The sequence below is a fragment of the Papaver somniferum genome, chromosome 9, assembly GCF_003573695.1.
Source record: "Papaver somniferum cultivar HN1 chromosome 9, ASM357369v1, whole genome shotgun sequence".
NCBI lineage: Eukaryota > Viridiplantae > Streptophyta > Magnoliopsida > Ranunculales > Papaveraceae > Papaver > Papaver somniferum.
Window position 1 is genome coordinate 23,885,475 of NC_039366.1, and position 27,876 is coordinate 23,913,350.

Sequence of the window (27,876 nt, forward strand, 5' to 3'; positions counted from 1 at the left end):
TGTAATTAAGGTTTTTATTTTTGTAATATTTTATTTTTGGACATTTTTTTTCTTTTCTTTCGGACATTGAACATTGGACTTTATTTTTAAAACCCTAAGGAAGGGTTGGTTTAAATATAAACTGCACAGGGAAGGACGACAGTTACGATACTGTCTCGGCCCCTCGGGTTCGTACAGTGACATTGGAGTTGGCGGCCCGAGTCGACCTCAACGGTTCATCCCCCGTCTGGAACGGGAGGTAAGAATTCTAAACACTCGCGAATCCCCTGTCAGCGGGTTTACTGGATGATTTTGTATGCATATATGTTGAGGACCTGAAATCGGATTTAATTTTCTAGTAAAGTCCAAGGCCTGGCCAAATCAAGATAAGGATTCGGATTTCATCACCGTTTCCTTCTTGCCCGCCTTAGGAACACGTAACCTACGCGAACCTAAGACTTAAAATTTGGACTAGAACGAGACCGATAGGGTAACGAGCTTAATTGGAAAGTCGTTCGAAAAATATTGGTTACTCTTTTGAGCATACTTTGAAGTTCATGATGGTTTATGTGAGTTGAATACTCCGCCTTGTAATGCCGGTGAGGCCTTGGGTATCAAAGCTCCACGCAGCTTCCTTCGTCTCTATTCAACTTACTTTTACTCGGATTGATTCCAGAGGGGTTTGCTCAGATTGTAACGAATTCCTTTTCGAAAGAATAGAAGCTGGTCTAGAAACAATCTAAGTGGAGCCATCATGCTTTTTGTTTGCTAGATGAAATAGGCTTGTTGTGGTCGAGTCAGCCTTCTTTGTGCTTGTTTAGAATTCCCTTGCAGTTAGGATGTCAAACTGGTATTATAGTAGCCAATAAAATGAGTATCCGACTGAGTAGCTTGGACATTATCCTTTTTATGACCATACTGTGAATAGTGATTGGAAACGCGAAACTTTTGAAGTTTATGGTCCATACCATTGTGAGCCCAATTACTATCCACATACCCACAGGTCATACGGGCAAAAAAATCCTTTTATTTCTCTAGAAGAGTCACTCAAGAGTTTCAATGAGTCAACACATAAATTTCAATTATTTATGAAAGAGACTTATAATATTCCGCTCCCAGAAGAGTCCGTAGAGCAGTCAACTAAGATGTCTCTAGAAGAGTCCCTCAAGCAATTTACTGAGAGTACAAATAGGATTGTAGAAAAATTTGCTCAAGATAGTCTTAAATACCAATATAGTGTTCCCAATACCACCCTTGAAAATAAGGATAGTTTTTATTCACATAATCAAGATGACGAGGTTAGAATTGGTAATACTACTTATTTAGATGGGGTTCGATCATTTTCATGTTACTATGATGATTATGATGGGGATAGTATTGATGAAGAACATAAAATATGTAGGCATAGTGATCAGGAATTAGTTACTCCGATTGAGCTTTATAATGATAGTGTTGTTTCTAGTACAAATCCAAATAATTTTAATAATTATTCACCTATTCAAAAGGATGAGGATTTGACTAGAGATACCACCGTTTTAGACGATGTAGTTCATGATCCTTTAGCCTGCAATGTGTTGGATAATCTATTATTTGATGTGCCTATCAGTGAATCAGAGGAAGTAATTATGATTAACACCTTAGTGAATGAGCCTTTAGTAGAAACTTTCGCTGATAATCCTTTATATGATTGTGATGATGGTTTAGAGGAAAGAGTTTACCCTGAGAATATTGTTTTAGAGTCTAGCGATTTAGAAACACTAGTCTTAGAAGACCATAAACTCGTAGAGATGAGTGAGGATGAACCTGACTTAGAAGAATCAATTGACCATTTCCAGGAATCTGATGACCTAGAAATTAGGGAAGTTGTGACTAGTCTTTCTAGAGACACTGAAAACTCTAAGTTTGGGGGTGATTATCATTCTCCGTGTGCTTTAACTTTTAGAAAGGTCCCTCACTTGGGACTTGATATATGTGCCTCAAACATTGTGCCAGATTACCGTCATACTATCTCTCCCGAACCTAATAATGTCCAGGAAGAAGTTCAGTTGTTAGAAACCCATCCTCTGGTTGATGTGGTTTACCCAGGCTATGACCCAGATTGATTTTGTTTTCCCACCAAAAACTTTTATTCCAATTGTGGGAACGTTTGAATTTGAAATGTGTCAGTTATTAATTTTTGAGACTAAACCTAATTACTTTAGGAGATTAGGGTCGACACATTTGTTTAAGGAACACCACCACTCTCATTGTGGTCAGCTGCGTAAGTTAAATTTGATTGACTTAGAGGATCCCCATTTATTCAGGTTAATTTTATGTGCTTCTAAATTCTTAGTTGAGTATTTCCAGACTCTAGAACCTGAACATTCATCTAACTTATGAGGAATTGCAACCCATGAAAATATTTTATCTAGACCCTGTTATAGAACCCGAACCTGAACCACAGCTAGATATAGTTGTCTTAAACAGGAAACTAGACAAGGGTGTGCTTTATTTGCTAATTTTCTTGGGATGTTGCGGATTCCTTTTACTTGTGATATCCCTATTTGGTTTTGGTGATCCACAGTTATTCCGGCTATTACTTTATGATTCTATGAGGTGACTAATTCCTTCTGATGTCTGGCTGAAGACTTTAAACTTAGCACTTCTTGGGAGGTAACCCATGCTCATGCAACACGGTAATATCTTTCCTTAACTCTTTTTCTTCAATTGGTAACAGTTTCTCCTTGTTCATGCTTTTAATTTTATCTTTAGAACATTGAGGACAATGTTAGATTTAAGTTTAGGGGTATGGGAGAAACTTTTTAGTTGCAATACAAATAAATAAACTCCAGAGCCTAGAAATTTATGCTTATTAAGGTTGGCACTAACCAATCTAAGTGGATGGGAACATCTTGGTTGTAGGAGTTGAGGAACCAATCTGATTAGATGGAAACATCTAAAGAGTCTATTCATAAAAACACAGAGCTCAGGTGTTAGAATTTAGAAAAAAATATGGTAGTTTCGCCATATCCCGTTGAATCCTTTTCACCTTCTGTTTTTATTTTCTTATAAGTAATTGGGTGAAATAGAGTGATTGAGATACCAAAAAAAAAAAAAAAAAGTTTGAGACCAGACCATCAGACCAACCGGAATAAATTTAATAAAGTCGACCACTGGTGCCCCTGTATATGCCAGTTGTGTTGACCTAGAGTTAGGATTATCACCCGCTGGTTCCCTTGTATATGCCAGCTGTGTTGATATTAGTCAGACCGGTATCTCAGTCCATTACGATATGTTCACCTTAGTCAACATCAAAACCATCTACGTTTTTCTCTACATCCATCTTCTTAATCTTTTCATGTGATTGGTTGACTCCGGTTATGATGTACAGAAACTATCTGAGTAGAGCTCTGTCACTTATATGAATTTTAGTATGCTTAAGTGCAAACTCGTGTACAGTAATTGGAATTTCGCATCAAGGTACTTCCTCCTATAGTCAATGATTGTATTCCAACCAAGGAGATTCTTTAGTGCCTTTCAAGGTTTTGCGTAGATAGCTAGGGTCTAGAGTAAAGGTTTTGTGGGTACACCTCTTGTAAACCCTAACTCGGCCACTAGAGCCACCTAGGGGTTCAAAGGATTTTATTTTATAGAGTAAATTTGCTCAAGGACTAGCAAATAATAAGTTTGGGGGTATCTGATAGACACATTTTTGTGTCTAATTTGATCTCAATACTATATATTGTTGGCACTCGAATTGGTACTAAATTCGGCATTTTATGTGTGTGTAGGTATTTTTGGAAAATAAATATTTTTTGGAAGAATCGGCTCGAAAAGTTGTTCACAACACTCGGAGGACACGTATTATTCGGACTCTCAATGTTGGTTAAGGGGCACCTCAATTACTAAGGGGTAACCCATTTCCAGGGAAACTACTATTGGCAGACCCGTATAGGATAAGGGGAGGTCATCTTCTTAATTTGAATTTCAGATTTTAGCGGGAATAGTTGCAGCGAAGAACATATTTTAGGGTTCGATCTCTGGGAAATTTCTGAGGAGATTTAATCGGAGAAATTCGTTGGTCTGGACTTGAATGGACTAAACAAGCCTGGTATGGTCGTCGGAATCAACGAATTTGGGCTGGATAATCACATTGAAGAAAACAGGGAAGAAGTTAGAAAACACGATATTTCTGTTAGAAATTTCCGGGAGAATTGGCGAGATTTCGCCCCATGGAATTGTAATCACCCTTCTACGGTTGAACAGGGGTGGTAAGGTGTTTTGTTTCGAAAAACTTGGGCTGGATCGTTGGGGGGAAGCAAACAGAGGACACGAGTTCTTCACGGGTTCTGCTTGAGTTACAGTGTGTTCGTAACGTGTTATGTGTGTGTTTGGAGTATGTTGAGTCGCAACAGAGGCATTGTGGAGATATTATACGCATAATTGACAGCTGCAGATGCATGGCGTAGGCAAGAAAGGAAAGAAAACAAACCGAGAATATATTTTCTTAACTGCGAGTTATTGTGAAGATTTATGGAGTTAATGTGGTCATGTCAAGTCCTGTCGAGTATATATAGAGTTCTGAGGAGTTGTATCAGAGGATGGAGAGTTAGGAGAGGATACAGAGCGAGAAAATAGAGTTGCAGAGAAATTATACAGCTGTTGCATGAAGATGAACATGAAGAACATAATACTGTGAAAGACAGTCGTTTTCAGCGTCTTATATTTTTGTAGTCTGTAACGGTCCATTAGCAACGGTTAGCTTCAGTTCACAACTACTGCTTTGTAACGGAGAGCTTGTAACGTCATTACATCGTTGCAAACTCGTTGCTTTTTTTATTTCCCTTCATTTTCACCATTGTAAACACTTTTCGAGCCATAAAATAATCTTCTGAGAGTGTCTACAACATGAGGTGCTAAATCCATCACTGGGGCGACGGATGAGGCTGTTTTTCGTTCATGTGGTAATTAAAATAATTCTTTTATAACTATTTGCATAGAATTTAATGGTTTATGATTTCTATTAATTATTTGGTATTTTGTTTGATGTCGCATGCTTGGTTTTAATTACTTTTGATGCGTCATGCTCACAACTTACAACTAATGTTTTATGAAATCTACTTTGGCAAAGAATAGAGTTATTGTTTATTTTGTTTTGAGCTATAAATGTCTAGGATTAATTTATGAACCCTATGAACATGAAAAGCAGTGGAATCCTGAGTCCAAGTAAATTCTTCATCCTGTGACAATATTTTTGTATATATATTTTCTTTATTTTTATTATTTTTCCTTATTAAACCTGAAATCAATCTCATTAAGTCCGAGTGAACGACAACTCTACTTGACACTATTAAAAATCGATCACAAAATCAAAAAATGTAATCAGAAGAAAACCAATCTTGCAGACTTGGATATTTATAAGCATCCTGAATAATATCTTGAAACCTGAGAGACAACAAACCAAACTTCATGCGCAAAAGGACAATGTAACAGCAAATGATCCTTAGTTTCTAACTGATTATCACACATCACACAATTACTGTTATTCACTCTAGCTAGTTTTTGAACCCTCGCAGCAACTGGCAGAATGTCTCTAGTGAAAAAAAATTGTTGATCGATAGAACTAAACATAAGTGAAAACCCAAATGCAAAATGGGAAAACTGCTTCTGTTCATCAACAAAAGAATAAATCGAGAGGCAACAGCCTTTGATAGAAAATGTAAACGGGAGGAGGAGAGAAGGCAAAACTTACATGTCGAACTGGTGAGACTGATGTTGTTGTGTGATTTTCGGAGACAATTTATAGAGGCAGCAGTCAATCAAATCCATGGCGTGCGTTTCTTCTGGTGTAATTTCACTAATAAATCAATCTGAGCGGAAATCTCATCATTGGGGCAAACCTAGAACCGTTACTGGTTTAAGAAATTCTGAAATTGAATGGGAAATTGGAGCGACAACGAAATCATAATGAAAAGTTGGAAGTACTGGGTAACAAATGAAGAAAGATTGAATCACAGATAGTGGAAGGATTGAATCTGATAAGCATTGATAGGGGTTTTATTTGGGCGTTACAAAATAGAGCGCATGGAGGTTCTTTAATCAGTCCCAGGGTTCGTGGTACCTATATTTACTACTGACAATCATCAGTCACTGGATCAAACCAATCTAGAATGAGCTGGGAGGAGGGGTGAGATCACAACCGCCAGTTGATCTCAATGGATATATCCTAGTCGTCCCATGACTCACCAAACACTACTGCAGTATAAATATTGATATTACCTTTTCTTATATGTGAATAATTTGGAGAACAATATTTGGAGTGCTTTATGGAATCGAAGAAACATATTTTTTTGTGGATTGATTTATTGGTTCTATTGGAGTATAAATATTGAGATGTAAATTATAAAAAAGGTGGGTGTACAAACCCCTCTTCTTTAAATATTTGTTTGTGATTTCTTTGATTCAAAATGGTGTAATCTTCTTTTATTTCATCTTGTGATTTCTTTGATTGAAACTAATGACTTGTTTTTATGTTCTATTTTGAATCAAGTTGAGTAATTATGTACAATTGTTGTTTTGATAATATGAATGATCTAAAAACTAAATTGGAAAGATTAACTAAGTTAATTGTAAAAATAATGTGCAAAAAGAAGAGTTCACGTTTTCCGTCAGATGGAACTTCGTTTCATGCTAACGGCGGGTAATGATCCCCGAGATTTAAATGAGTAATGATTCCCAGTAGGAACTTGTGTTTCCTGACCATCAACGGCGGTTGTTCGTGCCGGATAACGAAAATGAAACGAGTAATGATCCCTGAGAGCAAATGGGTATGATCCCCATAGTAACTTTTGTTCCTGACCATTGATGGCGGCTGTCCGTGCCGAGAAACGATAGGTGGGTGTACGAACCAAGGACATTCGTATCCTGAACTCGTAAACTCAAATGAACTCATAAACTAAAATGAAAATGAATAATGATTCAGAATTAATTCGGGTGTTGTGAAATTATAAACAAATGGTTGAATGCATTTTTTGTTTAATTCATTGTGATCTTTGTATATTTTTAGAGGATGGGAAAGTATGCCTATTGATCCGTCAACTCACCCCAATTGATATTTTTTTACAGATTTCTTAAATGGTGGAATATGGAACTTAGAAGTTAGTTAAATTGACGATTGCGCTGCTTTTCCTTATAATTGTTGAAGTGTAATTATTTATCTAAATATTATTTGGTGAATGTTTTAATAGTAAATTTATAATACTTAATTTATGTATTTAAAAGTTAAGTTGTGCTTAGTGAAAAAAAATATAAATTTTATTAAAAAATAGGTTTTAGTCTCTTCCGACCCATAACGCTTCGAGTTCGGATCTCCATATGGGTTTGACCATGGTCCGGAACTCGGGGTGTTACAGATTTTCTTTAAGAATTCTTTTCATAAATCTTCTAGCAGAACCCAAGGCTCTCCTTAGAAGATACAACAACACGATTGATACGATTCGATCTTTTGTTTGCACAAAACACCGGTTTGATTTCCCTTTAGATGTGAATCAAGGTTTTGTAAATCTTGTGTATTGTTTTTAGAAAAACAATTACTAGGTAAAAGTAATATCAAAACAAACTTGTAGATTAGGGTTTTAACTTACAATCAGTATGCGTACACACAAGGAGTCTGTGAACCTGATTTTCGTAAGTGAACTTGGGGGATTCCAAAGATCAATTTACAAGTTAAGAAAACCCTAATAATTCTACAACAGGAACAACTAGAAGAAATCCAGAGATATCTTGTTTAAAAATTCTTAAGGATTTTTACGAGATACCTTAATCGAAGTTTTCTTTCTAGTCTCCGATTTCGACTAACAAGTGTTGGTATACGATCGGAAACTGAAATCTATCAAAACCTACGGTTTATGATCAACAACTCTTGGATGGTTTTATATCAAAAGAGAAAACTTTAGAATAGACAAGAGGTGAAAAAACTAGATTACACAAGTTGTATAATCAATCACAATCCCCAATACAAAGACTTTTATCTCACTCTTGTTCACGAAGAACAGAAGACATGGAAAACAACCTTATGAGCTTACACCAATTTTCCAAAGGGGATAAAAAAACGTGTAGCACTCACGAACCCTCAATTTATAGTGAAAGGTAGCTTGAAAGCTAAGCATAGCTATTTTCTTTTTTCAATACTCTCCCAATTTTGGGAGTCTTTCCTAAGTTACAACTCTTGCCAAAATAATTAAATAAATAATTAATTAGAAAAAATTGTATTTACGTGAATAAATCACATTCTAACTTAAAAAGGAATCACAAACACTTTAATATGATAATCAAATATGTTTGGAGTAATAGGTATCTTGCCTAAATAAGGAAACATCACAAACAAGACCAAAAATGGCTTACAGTCACGTAATTGGGCTCAAATCCGTGAACCGTTACAAACACTTTGTGGATTGTTTCCTACTAACGAACTGTAACAATTGCATCAACACTTATAATTGTTACTTTAATAAATCACTCATAACTTCATCGTTATAACTCGAAATTAAGTGATTCTTGGCTCGTTTACTCATAACTTCATCGTTACAACTTGAAATTAAGTGATTCTTGGCTCGTTGAGTTCGTAAGATCATTCACTATAACATGAGAACCTTTCTAGGAATAAAGGTTATTGTCACAAAAGTTGTGGCTCAAATAACCTCGAGTATATATACATAAATGTACATTAACCGTCATAGGAATTGTTCCATAGAGTGAGCATTTGTTTTGATAGATTAGAAAGGTAGAATTGAACAAGAATCCAAATGAAATCAATTACCACATACTTTTGTTGATGAAGTCCTTGTTGATGTCTTCTTGTAACCTTCAGTTTTCATCCTTAAGAGTAGTTCTTCTTAGAACCTAATCTAGTCCGAAACTATCTTTAGTATACTAAATCAAGAATGCATTTTGGAAACTAAAATTGACAACTAACTTGACATACCAACGCTAGTGGGTTCAACCGAGCAATATTCTAACACAATGCGGAAAAAGAAATAACATAAACGGAAAAAAAAATAATAAGGAAACCGCAAATGCAGAAAAATCCTGGGACCTAATCCAGATTTGAACACCAAACTGTATTAAGCCGCTAAAGACCCTAGCCTACTATTAATACTTCGGACTAGAATGTAGTTGCTAGCAAATTAAACCTCACAACAATTCAGTTGTACTTGCTCTGCTTATGAAATTTGAATCTCATCAAGACCTTGCGCAACGGATTCCTTTCACTGACGTCCTTTATAGACTAAGAGTTGCTTCAACTTAATTTAATACTTTAAACCAACCTGCCTCCCAAAGATAAGCCTATATGTGATTTCCTTTGTGTCCAAGGTGAGACTGGAAATCGATTGCAATAAACAGTCTAGCAAACCTCAAAATCCGGTCTTATGACTTCCGAACAGCATCCTAGACTATTCACCTCACAAATATAAAACCTGTGGAATTACAAAGTCTGAGACGAAAAAACTTTGCGATTTCTATCTATCTTGTTTGATGGAGCAAGACTTCATAATCAGGAACAAGATCATCATACATGAACTATCAAGATAAAGATAGTTTGACCCGGCTTCACGAATCCCTAGGTGAAATCTTTTTAGTCTCTAAACCCTAAAAGGGTTTGAGGGAGAGGACGACTCTAGTTTACAAATAGGACATACAATAATAGTGTTGAGGATTCAAAAATCCATGTTGGTTGAGGTTCTCTCTTTTATAGACTTTCAAAACAAAGGTTGCTTTAGTTTAAGCTAAGATAGATTTGGAACCTAGCAATCAATATCTACCGTCAGATGAATCTTTAATCTTGAGTCACAACCATAGGTTATAATGTGATCAAATATGTTTATATAGTGTTTTTAGAGAGTTATTAAAATGCTAACTATATCATATAAATAATTTTGATGCATCTGAAAATATTCGACATGGTAAGTACGTGTACTCTTCCTGTTCGTGACTATTTTTTCCATGGTACATGTACCATGTATATGTACCCTTAAGACAAAAACCAATCAGGAACTCAAAAATATTCTCCGGTTACGGTTATGTGTATCATTTCGGTTTCAAAAGCAACAGATCCTTTTCGGTCTGCATATAAGTTATGCGTACCTTCCTGGTTCATGAGTCGAGAGACTTTTTATGGTATATATACCGAGTATGCGTACCAAAAAGTTGTTGTCGAACTATAGCTATCCAGGTACATGTACTGCGGCTCCAGACCTATAACAGTTGTTCCAGATGTAAAACTGGTATGCATACTGTTATGTATCCAGATTTACAGTAGTTCTGAAAACGCGGGGGTACAACAACCACACCCAACTATTTCGTTCGGCGATCTGTATGGAACAAACTCTAATACAATTCTTGAGAGCACCAAGTTTCTGAGCTCAATCAAGAAAGATATCAAAGAGATTTATCTCTTTATCAATACAATCAGTAAATCGACATGATATAAATACGCGAACCTGATTGTTATGAGAATTACTTGGATAGTACCAAAGACCAATATCCAAGCGTCAATCATGTCACTATCCAACAAAGAAGGACAGACTTATCAACTGTGATTGAACAACGTACAACCTGCAATTACGGAACTTTATAAGGGTAAAATGAGTAACATACAAAATTGGTTATCCAGTACAAAGTCTTTATGTAGTGGTTAAACAAACATGTTTTCAGTGCGAGTTCCCGATTTTCAAAAAGAAGTGCCTCGAGAACCATCAAGTGGCCTGATGGTTCTCATGCTCCCTCCCTTAGAGGAGGTAAGGGTTCGAACCCTGGACCTTGTAATTGCTAGTAGTATTTAGGGACCACAACTAACCACTGTACTAACCCGTCAAAAAAAAAAAAGAGAAGTGCCTCACAAACACAAGCCCCCGCATTTTAGTGCCCTTTTATCAACCGGGCCGCGAAAATTCGTGAAATACCGTCACGGTCGGGCCTTAGCACGTGACTCATGTCCAAGTCCGGTTTTCAAACTTTGCTAAAAACATAAAAGCATAGAAGTTTTCTCCAACTCGGAACACCCCCTACACATCATACTCTCTTCGGGTTCTTGACGATTCAATCAAAATTTGAACAGAAATTTATCACTCAATCCATGGAGATTTAATCTGTAAGTTTACTTCTTCTTCATCATTGTTTTAGGGTTTCAATTTGATTAATTTTTCTCAGTAGTTCTTTTTTTTCATCAATTTCAAGGGTTTTTCCGTCGATTGATATTAGTTTTGCAAAAAAATTCAGCACAGATTTTTTAATGACGACTTCAACACAAACTCAGTCATCCTCATTTTCTTCTTCTACATTTTCATTCGGAACTGCCACCTCCTCTTCCTCTTCTTCCTCACAATTTTCATCTACCCCTTCTTCCACTGGATTATCTTTTTGTATTACAGCAGCATTTGGTTCATCTGCTGGACCTTCAACAAATCTTTTCTCATTAGGATCTCAACAACCTTCCGCTCCATCAAACAATTTATTTGGTTTTTCTAGTTTTGGAGTGACTTCTGCATCTGCCAGCACTACACCTGCATTTGGGTTTCGCAAAACAGCAGCAACTGCAGGCGGTGGTTCTTCATTGTCTGGTTCAACATCTGCAGCTCTAGCTGTGTCTAATGTAGCACCAAAGTTCTCCATTCCTTCGTTTGGAACAGCTCCCTCTACTTCGTCAGCTTTGTCAAATGCTGCACTAGCTTTTACTATGCCCTCGTTTGGAGCTCCCACTGCTGCTGCTGCCTCAATTACACAGACGACAGCTCCTGCATCAGTGGCACCTGCTGCAACCACCTCGTCAAATTTTTCCTTCCGAACTCCATCCTCTTCCCCATTTGGATCTAAACCAGCATCTGCTGCTGCTACTACAAATGCAGTTTCGGCTGGCGCACTCTCTATCCCTGCACTTGCAAAGCCTGTGTTCTCAGCATCAACAGTCACCACCATGGGTCCAGTCCTGTCAGCAAGTACAGCAACTGGTACCCCTGCTACTTCTACAAGTCCAGTAAAAACTGCTATCCCTGCTACCACTACTACAAGTCCACTAACAACTGGCCTACTCTCTTGGCCTGCACCTGCATCCACAGTCACGACACCTGCTTCCACTGCTCATGGTCTTTTTTCTTCGCAAGCTGCTGTCTCTGCTGGTTCCGCACCATCTATTTATAACTTCGGCAGGAAAAAGAGTGAAGCATCCTTTAAAGTTGATCAGATGTGGGCCATTTTTGACGATTTAGATCTTATGCCAAGAAAATATGTTCGGATCGATAAAGTGTATTCACCTTTCAAGGTGGATGTCACATGGTTGGAGTTTATTGCTGAGGATGTACATGAGACTGCTTGGAAGAGAAGTGGGTTACCTGTTGCTTGTGGAATGTTCAGATACAACAAGAGTCAGAAGACTGATACAATTAAAGATACGAGTTCATTCTCCCATATGATCAGGGAAAAATATGTTAATGAGGATTGCAACATCCATCCCCGGAAAGGGGAAACTTGGGCACTCTACAAGAACTGGAACACTAAATGGAGCTCTCATCCGGACAATCACAGAGAGTACGAGTATGAATTTGTTGAAATCGTGACAGATTACACCAACAAATATGGCATTGTGGTGACCCGTTTGGTTAAGTTAAAAGGTTTTGTATGCCTGTTTAAGCCCAATGGCATGACTTTCTTTCAGATACCATCCAATGAAATGTTAAGGTTCTCTCACAGGGTTCCTTCATTTAGAACAAACGGTAGAGAACGAGAAAATGTGCCTGAAGGTTATTTTGAACTTGATACTTCTTCCCTGCCAAGTAACCTTGAAGAAGTGTCCGGGGTAATTGATGTGGAAGCTGCTAATACAATTGATTATAATATTAATGGTTTGTTGATGTCCGAATCAAAAGATAAGCATCCTATGCAGAAGAAGAGAAAAAATCCTGATTCACAGAGTACCTTGGATGTAAGTTCCCAAGGTGCAAATAAGTTTTCAAGGATGTCAAACGGATGCTATAAGAATCCAAATGAAGAAAAGCGGGCAGCAGAAGCTTACAATCAAACGGGTAAGAGTAAGGCAACCAGTGTTTCAGTCAGCGAAAAAAATGCAGCTGCTTGCGCTAAGGAAATTAATCCAGATGGGGTGATTACCATACCCGACAGTGACGAGGATATCCCCTCTTCACCTTCTTCTTTGAGCATTTTTGAAATGCCAGACACGGAATTCTGCAACTTTGACAGAGAGCGTTCTTGTGAAAAATTTAAGATCAGCCAGATATGGGCTCTTTATTGCAAATTGGATAAGCTGCCCAAAAGCTATGCTCAGATAGAGAGTGTTACATCATTTCCTGTTTTTAAGCTGTCTGTAAAATGGCTTAAACCTTGCGATCCACCGAGACGTATTTTTCCATGGGTTGACAAGGAAATGCCAGTAAGCTGCGGAACATTTAAGGTCACATCTAGCGAAGTTGTTGTCTTTAGTGATTCTATTTCTTTCTCTCATCAGTTAACTGGGGTACCAACTGTTAATAACATATACACGATACTCCCAAGAGCAGGGGAAGTGTGGGCACTATATAGTAAATTTTGCTCTGACTTGACGTGCTCGGACTTGAAGAAATGCGAGTACGACATTGTTGAAATATTAGAGGTGGTTGATGTTCATTGGATAATTGTATCGGTTTTGGAAAGAGTTGCTGGTTTTAAGACGGTATTCAAAGCTAAAGAAAAAGAGGGACTTGATTCCACTGCGGCTATTCCATGGATTGAATTGTACAGATTCTCTCATCAAGTTCCTACTTTCATGATATCAGGAGCAAGGTATGGAAAATTGCGTGGTTGCTGGGAGCTTGATCCTAGATCATTGGCAGCTTTTGATCGACCTCTGGATAAGAGTAAGGCTACCAGTGTTTCAGACAGTGAGAAAAATATTGTTGCTCCCACTAAGAAAATGAGTCTAGATGGAGTCATTGCCGTACTTGGCAATGTGGATGAGGACATCTCCTCTTCACCTTCTTCTTTGAAGAATTTTGAAATGCCTGGCACAAAATTCTGCAACTTCGATCTAGTGCGATCACGTGAAAAGTTTAAGAGTGGTCAGGTATGGGCTCTGTATTGCAAATTGGATAAGTTGCCCAAAAATTATGCTTTGATAGAAAGTATTAAACCATTTCCTGTTTTTGAACTGTCCGTAAAGTGGCTTAAACCTTGCGATCCGCCAACATGTATTATTCCATGGGTTGACAGGGAAATGCCAGTAAGCTGTGGAACATTTAAGGTCGCGTCCAGTGAAGTTGTTGTCTTTAATAATTCCATTTCTTTCTCTCATCAGCTAAGTGAGATACCAGCTGTTAATAACGCGTACACAATCCATCCTAGGGCAGGGGAAGTGTGGGCAGTATATGGTACATTTCGCTCTGACTTGATGTGCTCGGACTTGAAGAAATGCGAGTACGACATTGTTGAAATTTTAGAGGTGGTTGATGTTCATTGGATAATCGTATCGGTTTTACAAAGAGTTGCTGGTTTTAAGACGATATTCAAAGCTAAAGAAAAAGAGGGACTTGTTTCCACTGTGGCTATACCGGTGCTTGAATTGTATAGATTCTCTCATCAAGTTCCTAGTTTCATATTGTCTGGTGCAAGGTTTGGGCAGTTGCGTGGATGCTGGGAGCTCGATCCCAGATCATTGGCAGATTATTGATATTCGACGAACTGAAGATGAGCAGGGTGGTGTAGATTTTATCCAGTACCACAGTCTGTTCCGAAAGATGAACAATTCATAAAGGTATTGTCTTTTGATGTGAAACTGTTTTTTTTTAAAAGGTATTGTATGAGCTTTCCTTGTTAGCTTGTAGAATTTTGGATGGAGTCGATGGCGTCAGTTAGTATAGCATCTCTTTTTCCTAGGCGCGGAAGTGGTTGTGTTTTGTGGAGCTTAATAGAGATGTACTCTGACATTACGTGTTTATTATGTGAAGTTATATTGGCGTCAGCATATAGTAACTATCTCATTTTACCTAGTTGGCTTGAAAGTATTCTTCTTCTGTATATCTTTATAACATATTCCAGGTCATATTAACCAAATGAGTCCATCATCTGACTAAGGAGACTCAGTTGCAAACAATAATAAGCTCTTATCTGTGTTTTCTGAAAAGTTTCATGAAGGACCACCGAACTGAACCCACGTTTATGTATTTACGTTGTGTTGACAGGCTTTAGTGTTGCTCATTCCACTTGTTAGTTAGAGAACTAGAGAGCTACTGAAGTAATGGATGTGTAACAATTTACTATGATCATTATTCTTTACATGGAGCCTACTGCATAAGAGCCCTTGCACATTACATCACATAAATAGGAGTGCTGGCATAATATGGTATCCTTTATGATGGATTGATGCCCAAGCTCTCAAGAACTTTGTTGGTATTCTCTTGCATGTGTTTTATATTTTGGATTGTCTGAGGATTTGCCCTTTGGGGTACCTGTAACTGAATATTTTAAGATTTTTTGGTCAGGTTGATAAATTAAAATCTACATTTCAGTTTTCACCAATGGGAGAATGTCCCTTCAAACACTGGATAGCAAGTCCATCTGACGAAAGAGGTACAAATTGGGTGTGAAAGCATTCACTGGCAGGTATTACAATCAGTTTGACAATTACTTTCTTAGATGAATATTTCCTGATACATTATAGGAGGAATACACACGTTTCAGTCCGAGTTTCCTCTTCATCTAATCCCACAGACTTAGAAAAACAAAACCCCATCTATGATAACTTCAGACCCTCTCTCTTAAGAATTCCCACAAACACTTTTTCAGATCTGAAACTCAAATTCATTCTTCCCTGAAGGAGAGATTTAGGGTTTTTTGATCTGATTGATTATCATCATCAAAGATGGGGAAAGGAGGAGTGAATAAGAGTGTTTTAAAGAAGAATGCATTATCATATGCTTATGTAAGTATATGGATCTTCTTAAGTTTCACTGTAATTGCTTACAACAGATACATTCTAGACAAAAAGATGTATAATTGGCCATTCCCAATTACTCTAACAATGAATTCAGAGAAGACACTTGAAATTTCATTGTGGACACTTGAATAATTTCATTGTTGACAGTATAAGCTAAATGCGCCTCTGGTCTTTTGTGACCCAAAGATGGCTGTTATATCCTTTGAAAATTTCCACCTATACTTTTACATAGAGTAGCATATTCTTGTTATGGCATTGATGAAGTGGAGCTTGAGAAACGTAGAAAAGATGGACCAGCACTGCTCGCATTCAGGTATATTGCAAGAATTCATCCGATGGAGACTTTTTATTAGAAACTCTCAAGGTCCTACAGTCATTATTTTAGTTTAAAGAAAGCTGCCTGATATTAAATTTTTGGGTCTTTTTCTTTCGAGAAACTTCTGCAAAACTTCTGCATTCAAGTTCATTTTTGATTTAAAAAAATCTGTTACTTTTTTATGCTGTAGAAGCAAGAAGTGCGAACAGTATGCTCCAGGAGCTAATGAGGGTCCCTAATGATCCTTCCCAGGCAGTCAAATCCAGCTCATATGCAGCACAAGATAATGATGATTTCATCATCTTAGTCAGATTGACAGATGCTCCGCATAAAGTAATCTCCCTCTCTGTTATTCCCCAGTGGTCCAACAAATACCAAGATACATACTTGATTCTTATCGATTTGCTTTTTGGCCAGCTGATATTTCTAGGCAAAAAGATAATGAACTGAAGGAGTTAAGTGCAAGCGTGCAAATAATTGGAGGTGTGGGGCTTACTTTACACGAAGAACTTACTCGACAGGTAGAATTTCTGATTGTCATTCCTTTTGTGAACTGTTTGTCTTGTTTGTCGGAATTTGGAGATACTAGGTTACTGAACTCACACCACTGTTATCCAGCATTACATATACTTAGATTTCTCAATGGAAGCTCTCTTTCGATTGTCTTCCTCTGCAGTTGCAAGTCTTGTTAACTTGTTTACAATGTCATACGTTATCTATGTATGTCAGTGTTAGAACGGGAATAGTGGCGATTCCTTCTGTAAGGTTGAAATACTGTCTTCTTTGTTAAAATTTGAAGATAGCATGTTACTGAAGTCACTCCCTTGGTCCTGCTGTCCAGCATCAGAGATAGTTAGATATTGTTTACGGAAATGTCTCTTAGGATAATCTTCCCCTGCAGTTGAAAGTCAAATTCACTTTTTATATTCTCATAATTCCATTAAGTATGTCAATGCTATTGCTGCGCACCCATAGTTTACCAAGTAGCTGCTGCCAAGTTTTCTGAGTTTATATAGAGATTTCTTTGTTATAGTAAAATGTTTTACTAAATTTTAAACATTTTGTTTCAGTTTTGTTTACGTATCTGTTGTTGCTGTTGGCCTTGTTGCATTTGTATACTGAGTCAATTTTATCCAATCAGACCCCAATAAGTTGGCTTGATTTGTTCAGAATACCAACATTATCTCAGGCTTTATTAAAACTCAGATGAGTCAGTTTGGGTTGAACGACCTAACAAAAGGAGTTGTCAGTTTGCCACCAATTTGTTGTTATTGATTCTGAATTACTATGCCCATTCTTGTATTTGTTAGTGCTTGTCCTGAATTACTCTTGTTTCTGAAAATTGTGGATGCAAAGCGTTCGATTGGTTGAAGGTTTCAGATCCATCAGTTCAAGCTGAGATGAAGTTATGGCCTTTCAAGGTTATTGCTGGACCAGGTGAAACACCTATGCTTACTTCACATACAAAGGTGAAGAGAAGCAATTTTCATCTGAAGAAATATCATCTATGATTAAGATGCGTGACATTGTAGAAGCTTACCTTGGTTCTTCTGTAAAGAATGCTGTTGTTACTTTCCCTGCATATGATTAGCAGCGTCAAGCTACAAAGGATGCTGGTGTCACTGCTGGTCTTAATGTCATGAGAATCATCAATGAACCAACTGCTGCTTACTGACCGGGGAGAAGAATGTTCTAATTTTTGATCTTGGTGGTGGTTTGATGTTTCCTTACTGACTATTGAAGAGGGTATTTTCGCTGTAGATACCCATCTAGGAGGAGAAGTTTTTGATAACAGGATGGTGAATCATCTCATGCAAGAGTTTTAGAGGAAGAATAAGGACATGAGTAGAAATTCAAGGACATTAAGAAGGTTGAGGACATCATGTGAGAGAGGGAAGAGGACTCTTTCATCCACTGCTCAGACCACAATTGACATTGATTCTTTGTATGAAGGTGTTGATTTTTACACATCTATTACTCGTGCTAGATTCGAAGAGATGAACTTGGATATTTTTAGGAAGTGTGTGGAGCCAGTTGAGAAGTGATTGATGGATGCTTAGATGGACAGGAACAGTGTTCATGATGTTGTTCTGGTCGGTGGATCAACTAGGATTCTTGAAGTGCAGCCATTGTTGCAGGAGTTCTTTGATGGGAAAAAACTCTGCAACAGTATTAACCCCGATGAAGCTGTGGTGTATGGAGCGGCTGTGCAGGCTGCGATTTTGAGTGGTGAAACTAATCAGAATTTGGATCAATTGTTGCTGTTGGACGGTACTCCTGTCTCCCTTGGGCTCGAGACAGCTGGAGGGGTACTGACCACATTGACTTCACGAAACACCGGCATTCCCACCAAGGAGGAGCAAGTTTTCTCCACCTGCTCCAACAACCAGCCTGGAGTATCAGTTCAGGTGTGTGAGGGAGATAGAGCTAGAACCAAGGATAAAAACTTGCTTGGTTTCGAGCTGTCTGGAATCCCACCTTCCCCTCGTGATGTTGCTCAGATTACCGTTTGCTTTGACATTGATGCAAATGGTACTCTAAATGAAGAACAAAATCACAATCACTAATGATAAAGGAAGCTTGTCCAGGAAGGAGATTGAGAAGATGGTGGAAGAAGCCGAGAAGTACAAGACTGAAGATGAACAACACAAGCAGAAAGTCGAAGAATGCTTTGGAGAATATGAGGAATACCACCAAGGGCGAGAAGTTAGCACCAGCTGACAAGAAGAAAAATGAGAATGCAATTGAAGCTGCTATTCAGTGGCTTGATACCCAATTGTTGCTAGGATGTATCAAGGTGGTGCTGGACCTGACATGGGTGGTTCTGGTGGCATGGATGAGGATGGTCCTTAAAATGGGTGGTGCTGGTAGTGTACGGGACCTAAGATTGAGGAAGTTAATCAAGTGGAACTTGGTGGATATGACTGCTTGGGGTTCTAAAGTTGGAGAAGATTTATTTGGTTTAGCTCTGTTTAGTTTACATTTTTAGCTGACAAAATGATGGTACAGTCTGGCTGTTGGTTGTAATTTGGATACCCAAAGGAAATATTTCAGTTCAAGTTTGTTAAATCAACTTCTCATATCATTAATTCTTCAAAACTTGTGTGCATTATTTGTGTATGCAAGCTCCAGAAGTTTTGAACATGAAAAACTTTGGAGGTATCCCTTATCAGTCGTCGTGCCGCTAAAATGCGTGAAAAACCGTCACAGTGGGCCTTAGCCCGTGAACTCTGTATCCAAGTCCGCTTTTCAAACTTCGGTTAAAATCTTGAAAAGCATAAAAGTTTTCTTCTCCAACTCGCAAAACCCCTTACTCATGAACTCTCGTGTGGGTTTTTTCCGATTGAAAATCTGAACAGCGAATCAATCAATATATGGAGATTTAATCTGTAAGTTTACTTGTTACTTTCATCATTTAATTTTTATTAATTTTGCTTTCAGTAGTTTAATTTTACTCTTTTCTTTTTCCAATTTCATGGGTTTTTCTTTTGCTTGATAAACCCTAATTCTGTAAAATTGTTCGGCACAGATTTTTCAATGACGACTTCATCACAAACTCAATCATCGTCATTTTCTTCTTCTACATCCCCTCTACGTTTTCATTTGGAACTGCCACCTCCATTTCGTCTTCCTCACAATTTTCATCTACCCCTTCTTCCACTGGATTATCCTTTAGAACTACAGCAGCATTTGGTTCATCTGCTGGACCTTCAACAAGTTTTCCTACTACAACCCCTAGCTTTGGAGTCACTTCTGCATCTACCACCACCACACCTGCATTTGGGATTCGCAAAGCAGTAGCACCTGCAGGCGGTGGTTCTTCATTGTCTGGTTCAACATCTGTAGCCCTAGATGTGTCAAATGCCGCACCAGCTTTTACTATGCCCTTGTTTGGAGCTCCCGCTGCTGCTTCAACTACTGTTACTGCTTCTCCAGGTTTCTCTACTTCAAATTTGTTGGTAACACCTTCATCTGCTGCTTCGAGAACATCTACTGCTGCTCCTTTTTCTAGCATGTCAACTGCTGCCTCTTCTTCTTCACCCATTAGCACGACTACGAAATCAACAGTTTCATGTGGAACTGGTTCAGCATTGCCCAATACCATTGCTAGCTTTACACAGGACTGCTCCTGCATCAGTGGCACCTGCTGCAACCTCTACTCCAACAACCACCTCTGCTGTTACTACTACAAATGCACTATCGGCTGGCGCACTCTCTAGCCCTGCACCCGCAAAGCCTGTGTTCTCAGCATCAACAGTCACCACCACAGGTCCAGTACTGTCAGCAAGTACAGCAACTGCTACTACTACAAATGCAGTATCGACTGACGCAGTCTCTAGCCCTGCACCCGCAAAGCCTGTGATCTCAGCATCAAGAGTCACCACCACGGTTCCAGTTCTATCAGCAAATACAGCATCTGTTACCCCTGCTACTACTACAAATGCAGTATCGACTGGCGCAGTCTGTAGCCCTGCACCCGCAAAGCGTAGAGTCTCAGCATCAACAATCACCACCAAGAGTCCAGTTGTGTCGGCAAGTATAGCAACTGCTACCCCTGCTACTACTACAAAAGCAGTATCGGCTGGCGCAGTCTCTAGCCCTGCACCCACAAAGCCTATAGTCTTAGCATTAGCATCAACAATCACCACCAACGGTCCAGTTCTGTCAGCAAGTACAGCAACTGCTAACTACTACTACAAATGCAGTATCGACTGCCGCAGTCTCTAGACCTGCACCCGCAAAGCCTATGTCCACCAAGGGTCCAGTTCTGTCAGCAAGGATGGCAACTGCTACCCCTGTTACTACTACAAGTCCAGTAACGACTGGCGTACTCTCTAGCCCTGCACCTACAAAGCCCGTAGCTACTGGTCTCGTATCAAAAGCCATCACCATGACGCCTGCTTCTCCTGCCCAGGGTCTCTTGTCTTCGCGAGCTGGCCTAGCTGCTAACTCTGCTGGTTCAACACCATCCATTACTACTCCTAAACGAGAACCTGAACTGGTGGTCCTTAAAGTTCCCAATCCAGATTTTTATAACTTCAGGAATAAGTGTAAATCATCCTTTGTAGTTGGTCAGAAGTGGGCCGTTTTTGACGATTTAGATCATATGCCCAGAAAATATGTTCAGATCAATAAAGTGTATTCACCTTTCAAGGTGGATGTCACCTGGTTAGAGTTTATTGCTGGGGATATAAATGAGACTGCTTGGAAGAGAAGTGGGTTACCTGTTGCTTGTGGGATGTTCAAATATGGGAAGAGTCAGAAGACTGATACAATTACAGCTATGAGTTCATTTTCCCATAAGATTTTCAAGAAAAAAAGTGTTAGTGAGAGTTGCAACATCTACCCCCGGAAAGGGGAAACCTGGGCCCTCTACAAGAACTGGAACATCAAATGGAGCTCTGATCCGGACAATCACAGAAAGTACGAGTATGAATATGTTGTAGTCCTGTCACATTACACCAAGTATTCAGGCATTTCGGTTGCCCATTTGGTTAAGTTAAAAGGTTTTGTAAGCCTATTTAAGCCAACCAATAACAATGCCATGGCTTCCTTTCAGATACCATCCAACGAAATGTTAAGATTGTCTCACAGGGTTCCTTCAAATAGAACGAACGGTAAAGACCGAAAAGACGTCCCTGAAGGTTATTTTGAACTTGATCCTTGCTGCCTGCCCAGTAACCTTGAAGAAGTGTCCGAGTTCATTGATAGGAAAGCTGAAGTTTATGATGATAATAATAATAATGGTTCGTCAATATCCGTATCAAAGGATAAGCATCCTATGCTGAAGAAAAGAAAAAACCCTGATACAGAGATTACCTTGGATGGGAATTCCCGAGGTGGAAGTAAGACTTCTAGGATGTCAGATGGATGCTATAAGAACCCAAATGAAGAAAACCGGGTAGCAGAAGCTTCTGGTCAACCTCTGAATAAGAGTAAGGCTACCAGTGTTTCAGATGGCGGGAAAATTGTTGCTGCTCACGCTGAGGAAATGAGCCCAGATGGTGTGAATTCCATACCTGGCAGTGTGGACGAGGCCATCCCCTCTTCACTTTCTTCTTCGAAATTTTTTGAATTGCTAGACACGGAATTTTGCAACTTTGACCAAGAGCGATCCTGTGAAAAATTTAAGACGGGTCAGGTATGGGCTCTGTATTACAAATTGGATAAGTTTCCCAAAACCTATGTTCAGATAGAGTGCGTTGAATTGTTTCTTGTTTTTAAGCTGTCTGCAAAGTGGCTCAAATCTTGCGATCCTCCAAGACGTATTATTCCATGGGTTGACAAGGAAATGCCAGTAAGCTGTGGAATATTTAAGGTCACATCTAGTGAAGTTGTTTTCTTTTATGATTCCATTTCTTTCTCTCATCAGGTGAGTGGGGTACCAACTGCTAATAACGTATACACAATACTTCCAAGGGCAGGGGAAGTGTGGGCACTATACGGTAAATTTCGATCTGACCTGACGTGCTCGGACTTGAAGAAATGCGAGTACGACATCGTTGAAATTTTAGAGGTGGTTGATGTTCATTGGATAATAGTATCAGTTTTGGAAAGAGTTGCTGGTTTTAAGACGATATTCAAAGCTAAACAAAGAGAGGGACTTGATTCCACTGCGGCTATTCCATGGATTGAATTGTATAGATTCTCTCATCAAGTTCCTAATTTCAGGATATCAGGAGCAAGGTATGGCAAATTGCGTGGCTGCTGGGAGCTCGATATCAGATCATTGGCAGCTTCTGATCGACCTCTGGATAAGAGTAAAGCTACTAGTGTTCCAAATGGTGATGAAAATGTTGTTGCTCCCACTAAGAAATTGAGTCTAGATGGTGTCATTTCCATACCTGGAAATGTGGGCGAGGACATCCCCTCCCCACCTTCTTCTTTGAAGACTATTAAAATGCCTGTCACAAGATTCTGCAACTTTGATGTAGTGCGATCCTGTGAAATGTTTAAGACTGGTCAAATATGGGCTCTGTATTGCAAATTGGATAAGCTGCCGAAAACCTATGCTCAAATAGAGAGTTTTAAATCATTTCCTGGTTTTAAACTGGTTGTAAAGTTGCTTAAATCTTGCGATCCACCAAGAAGTATTATCCCATGGATTGGCAAGGAAATACCAGTAAGCTGTGGAACATTTAAGGTCACATCTAGTGAACTTGTTGTCTTTAAAGATTCCATTTCTTTCTCTCATCAGTTAAGCAAGGTACCAGCTGTTAATAACGTGTACACAATCCATCCAAAGGCAGGGGAAGTGTGGGCACTATACAGTAAATTTCGCTCTGACTTGACGTGCTCAGACTTGAAAAAATGTGAGTTACGACATTGTTGAAATTTTAGAGGTGGTTGACGTTCATTGGATAATCGTATCTGTTTTACAAAGAGTTGCTGGTTTTAAGACGATATTCAAAGCTAAAGAAAAAGAGGGACTTGGTTCCACTGCGGCTATACCGTGGCTCGAATTGTATAGATTCTCTCATCAAATTCCTAGTTTCATATTGTCAGGAGCAAGGTGTGGGCAGTTGCGTGGATGCTGGGAGCTTGATCCTAGATCATTGGCAGTTTATCGATATTCAACGAACTGAAGATGAGCAGGTTGGTGTAAGTTTTATTCACTCGGAAGTCTATATCAGAAGATGAACCATTCACAAAGGTATTGTCTTTTGATTTGAAAACTGGGTCTCTTTTAATAGGTGATACACGAGCTTTCCTTGTTAACTTGTAGAATTTTTGATGGAGTCGATGGCGTCAGTTTGTATAGTATCTCTTTTTACCTAGGCCTGATACTCTCTGGCATTACATGTCAGTTATTTTGTGAAGCCATATTGGCGTCAGTATATTGTTTTCACCTAGGCCTGAAAGTTTCTTGTTTTGCGTATTCTGATAACGTAATCCAGGTTAGATGTGACAACAAATTCTAAGGAGACCTAGTTCCAAGTTGTCTGTCAGACACAGTTTTTAAACAACAAGAACCCTCTTATCTGCGTTTTCTGAAATGTTTCATAAAGGACTACCGAACTGAACCCACGTTCATGTATTTACATTGTGTTAACAGAGTTTAGAATCATATGGTTATGAAGCCTGTGTTGTTTGTTCTGAGTTTCCGATTATTACACATGCTAGTTAGAGGACTAGGGAGCTAATGGGTTGAAACTAAGTAATGCAATTTTACCATGGTCATGACTCTGTTTTGATACAATTCTACCGGTTATACAGGGCAACAATCTCATACTCCATCTTTTTACTGCGAGTCTTGGCCAGTAGTATTGAACTGTTGTCGGCATTGAGTGCATGTGTGGAGTGTGGGACCCACATGTCCAATCAATGAAGTCCACGTGTGTGGACTGTGGGACCCACATGTCCAGTCAACTACTGCCACGTGTGTAGAAAGTGGGACCCGCATGTCCAGATGGAAGTAATACAGAATGATTTTGAAAGAAGTTCTGTTGATTGATAAAAAGAGGGACAGAATTGGTCAACTGGATGTAGTGTGAGTTGGTAGTTTATGAAGAAACCGTCTCTCCCTTTGCTCCACTTGATTATACAACGAAGTTGACCTGAATATGTTCTTTGGTTCAAGTCATCTCAAAGCATCTAATTGACAAGCATGGTCAAAAGTAAGACAAAACAGGCCCTGTGCACTTCTGAATTCGATTCAAAGTAATACAATTTTATACTTCTCCCAAACTCCCAAAAGAAATAAATTACAGACCTTTGTTATCGGCATTCTGTAGAACTTAACCATTAACCAAATTTTCAAAAGCTCCACTCAATCGCATAAAAGTTTAATTTTCTTTCACTTTGGGACCACAAAGAATAAGAAATATACTTGCCCATTGGTACAGAAGGAAGCATCCAGCTTGCACAATGGTTTCTCATGATGAATATGTCAGCAGCTTCTTCAGCATTCATTAGGAAGGATCTTGTTTGGGTCCGATTCCCTTCTTGCTTTCTCAGCCTTTCTTGGACTGCCACAACTTCATCCTTGTCTTTGAAACCCTGCAGTAGCCAAATATAATATCTTAGGGATCTACTGTTCATCACGAAAAGCATACACATACAGTTCTTCTGGCAATCATGCATCTGTAGGTGTATTAGATCAACTACCCATTACTGGAAAAGTTATGGAACTACGGAAACTCGCATATTATTTGGATGGTTAAAAAAGTGAGGGGACCTTGTTAATTTTAAAACAAAGACATATTACAGCACTAAAACAAGGACTAGATGAAGAAAGAAGGCAGTGGGATGAATGTTACCCAAGAGAATATGGCATCTTCAAAAAGCTAGAAGATGGACTCATGAGGCTCCTGCTCCGAGCACTCCACCTTTGCTCTATTGGAGCAGGTGCTGGTATCCCTTCGCTCTCTACGAGCTTTTGCAGCTTCTCCAAGAATTCTAGGTCTTTCATGCTTGGTTTCGCTAAGCTTCCAGCAAGGAAGAAGTTCTCTGAGACCTACTGCTGACCACCACAATCAAAACCCAAAATTTCATCACTCCATCCCACTCTGTATCCCTCTGACTTTCTCCAGAACTCTGCCTCTCATCAAGTGGATCAAGGGAGAGAAGCTTATCTGTCAGCTCTGTAAACGAGAGTTCTTTTATGTCTGGCTCATCGTTTTCTGAAGATTTAGCAGCAGTTTCTCCGATCCTGCAAACAACTAATGTAACAGTTCATTAGTTAACACCATTATTAAGAATTTAATATAAGGACATAATAGACCTTACAACATGGATAAACTCCACACAAACATAGTGAAAAGAACAGAAAATCACTTTAATCAGCAGCCTCAAACTCAACATTATTGACCAGAAAAATAAGTATGATACCTATACAAGCTACAAATGTACAGCGAAAAAATCATAAGTGATTCCTAAGGAGAGAATCGAAGAAAGAGAAAATCTAAACCATAATACCAATTCACTTTTTTCAACCCAGTGGACCTCTACATGGATAGAGACGTAGAGTTTAATTCTTTGGGAGCTAGAAAAAAGCGTCAAAAGGGGACATCGGCAGCGTGGACACTTGAAAAGGACGAGGCAACCAAAAAAAGAATAAATATGACCAGATTTTTATATACTTTTTATTCCTGCTTGTAGGAAATAAAAAAAAAAGGTAGCACTTGAAAATGAGTTGATTATAGAAAATAAAAGAAAACTCTGTAGTTTGGGAGCTACTGCTAAAAAGATAACTACGAGAAACTGATTTATGGTGGATAAAATTAGTTTCTATTTTCAGTTCTCTATATTCTTTTTCAGTAATGCATTCTTCAAAACTAACTACCAAGTGCATCTCAAAGAGAACTTTGGGTATAAATTACAGCCTGCAGTTTGAATAATAGATGGCAATAGTTTTACCTGTACTTCTTCCCTAACTCCAGGTGAAGGTCACGCACATACTGCAGTGCTTCATCCTTCACATACTTAGGTTCAAACTTAGGTGGACCTCGCCACTTTGAAACAGGATTGCAAGTAACAACCACAACTGTCTCTGAATATGGATCCACAAGTACTTCAGATGCTTATTACCCGTAAGCCATTTCCTGAAATAAACAAGAAAACAAGAATCAATAAGAAACAGAAAGCAAATGTCCTGGAGATGAATCTTTAATGGAATGCTACATCCGATCACCAGATATAACATTAAGAGGGTACTACAACTTGATGAAGAAATATCCAGAATTGGACTTGGTCAGAAACAAATATCTTGAGATGTCGTTACTTGTGGTTTTTCTTGATCTCTATCATGTTGAAAACAAATGTGTCCTCCAAGGTTCCTGTCTCTCAACACTGCAGTGTGACCTCAACCTCACTCCAAGGCCCTCAAAGCCACAGCGAACTAGATAAAACAACTCAGGTTCCTTCTCTCTATTGTTCCCTTGGCAGGGATAACTAGTTTCATGCTGATGACTTGCTCATCGATGGGAGGCAATCTTGCACCAGTACCATGGGCACCAACCTACCCAAAAATGAATGCAAAAAAAGAGAAAGCTAAGAAACAAAAAATCAAATGAAAATCCTGGTGTAGGTGCCATTTCAAAATAGTGAACTAGGTATTACAATTTGAATTAGCACATGACACATTACCATTGTAGAAATTAATCACACAACCCTAGCAATCAGAATTTATTTGTTCCCTCGCATTTTAGCACTCTTTTTTATTTGTTTAAGGATCTAGTCTTAATCACGAAAAGCATAAAATGGCACAGTACATAGTTTAATCTTGTGGTTGTCAGGACTATAAACCTCAGTTAAGATATTATGCTTCGATCTGCTGGTCCTGATTGAAGTCTCAATACACTAAGAAGCTCAAACCCAATATCGGAGAAGTTATGAAACTCCGGCAACTCGCACATTATTTGGTAGCATTTCTATTTGGATGGTTATAAAGTGAGGGGACCTCGTTAATTTTAAAACAAAGACATAACAGCACAAAAAACAAGCATTAGATGAAGAAAGAAGGCAGTGGAATGAAAGTTACCCAGGAGAAAATGTCATCTTCAACTAAGCTAGAAGCTGGACTCATGAGGCTCTTGCTCTGAGCACTCCACCTTTGCTCTGTTGGAGCAGGTGCTGGTATCCCTTTGGTCTCTACGGGAAGCTCCTCCATGAATTCTAGGTC

The 27,876-nt window shown here is 38.8% G+C and overlaps 3 protein-coding genes and 1 pseudogene across 10 annotated transcripts; 3 read left to right on the top strand and 1 right to left on the bottom strand.

Annotated features, from left to right (window-relative positions):
- The first annotated feature begins 11,024 nt into the window (after positions 1-11,024).
- On the top strand, positions 11,025-18,106 carry LOC113309542. 8 transcript variants are annotated; one of them, XM_026557975.1, is made up of 6 exons: positions 11,025-14,755; positions 15,183-15,390; positions 15,483-16,250; positions 16,444-16,586; positions 16,671-16,774; positions 17,610-18,106. In XM_026557975.1, the coding sequence occupies exon 1, from the start codon at positions 11,249-11,251 to the stop codon at positions 14,669-14,671; it is 3,423 nt and encodes a 1,140-aa protein (XP_026413760.1). In that variant the 5' UTR covers positions 11,025-11,248; the 3' UTR covers positions 14,672-14,755; positions 15,183-15,390; positions 15,483-16,250; positions 16,444-16,586; positions 16,671-16,774; positions 17,610-18,106. The 8 variants fall into 8 exon arrangements, with proteins under 8 accessions (XP_026413760.1, XP_026413763.1, XP_026413761.1 ...); XM_026557978.1 differs by lacking the exon at positions 15,183-15,390 and having other exon boundaries at positions 15,483-15,603; positions 16,170-16,250; XM_026557976.1 differs by lacking the exon at positions 15,183-15,390 and having other exon boundaries at positions 11,025-11,107; positions 11,236-14,755.
- A 207-nt stretch (positions 18,107-18,313) lies between these two features.
- LOC113311593 (probable mediator of RNA polymerase II transcription subunit 37c) lies at positions 18,314-18,820 on the top strand. The gene has a single exon (XM_026560414.1). The coding sequence runs from the start codon at positions 18,314-18,316 to the stop codon at positions 18,818-18,820; it is 507 nt and encodes a 168-aa protein (XP_026416199.1).
- A 2,092-nt stretch (positions 18,821-20,912) lies between these two features.
- LOC113309544 lies at positions 20,913-25,043 on the top strand. The gene is made up of 2 exons (XM_026557982.1): positions 20,913-23,907; positions 24,471-25,043. Exon 1 carries the CDS (start codon positions 21,001-21,003, stop codon positions 23,584-23,586), a length of 2,586 nt encoding a protein of 861 aa, XP_026413767.1. The 5' UTR covers positions 20,913-21,000; the 3' UTR covers positions 23,587-23,907; positions 24,471-25,043.
- LOC113311594 lies at positions 24,840-27,864 on the bottom strand (annotated as a pseudogene).
- Positions 27,865-27,876: the final 12 nt, after the last annotated feature.

What these genes read in the sequence shown, in the direction of transcription:
- LOC113309542 (XM_026557975.1), top strand. Translation starts at nt 11,249, where the DNA reads ATGACGACTTCAACACAAACTCAGTCATCCTCATTTTCTTCTTCTACA.
- LOC113311593 (XM_026560414.1), top strand. Translation starts at nt 18,314, where the DNA reads ATGGACAGGAACAGTGTTCATGATGTTGTTCTGGTCGGTGGATCAACT.
- LOC113309544 (XM_026557982.1), top strand. Translation starts at nt 21,001, where the DNA reads ATGTCCACCAAGGGTCCAGTTCTGTCAGCAAGGATGGCAACTGCTACC.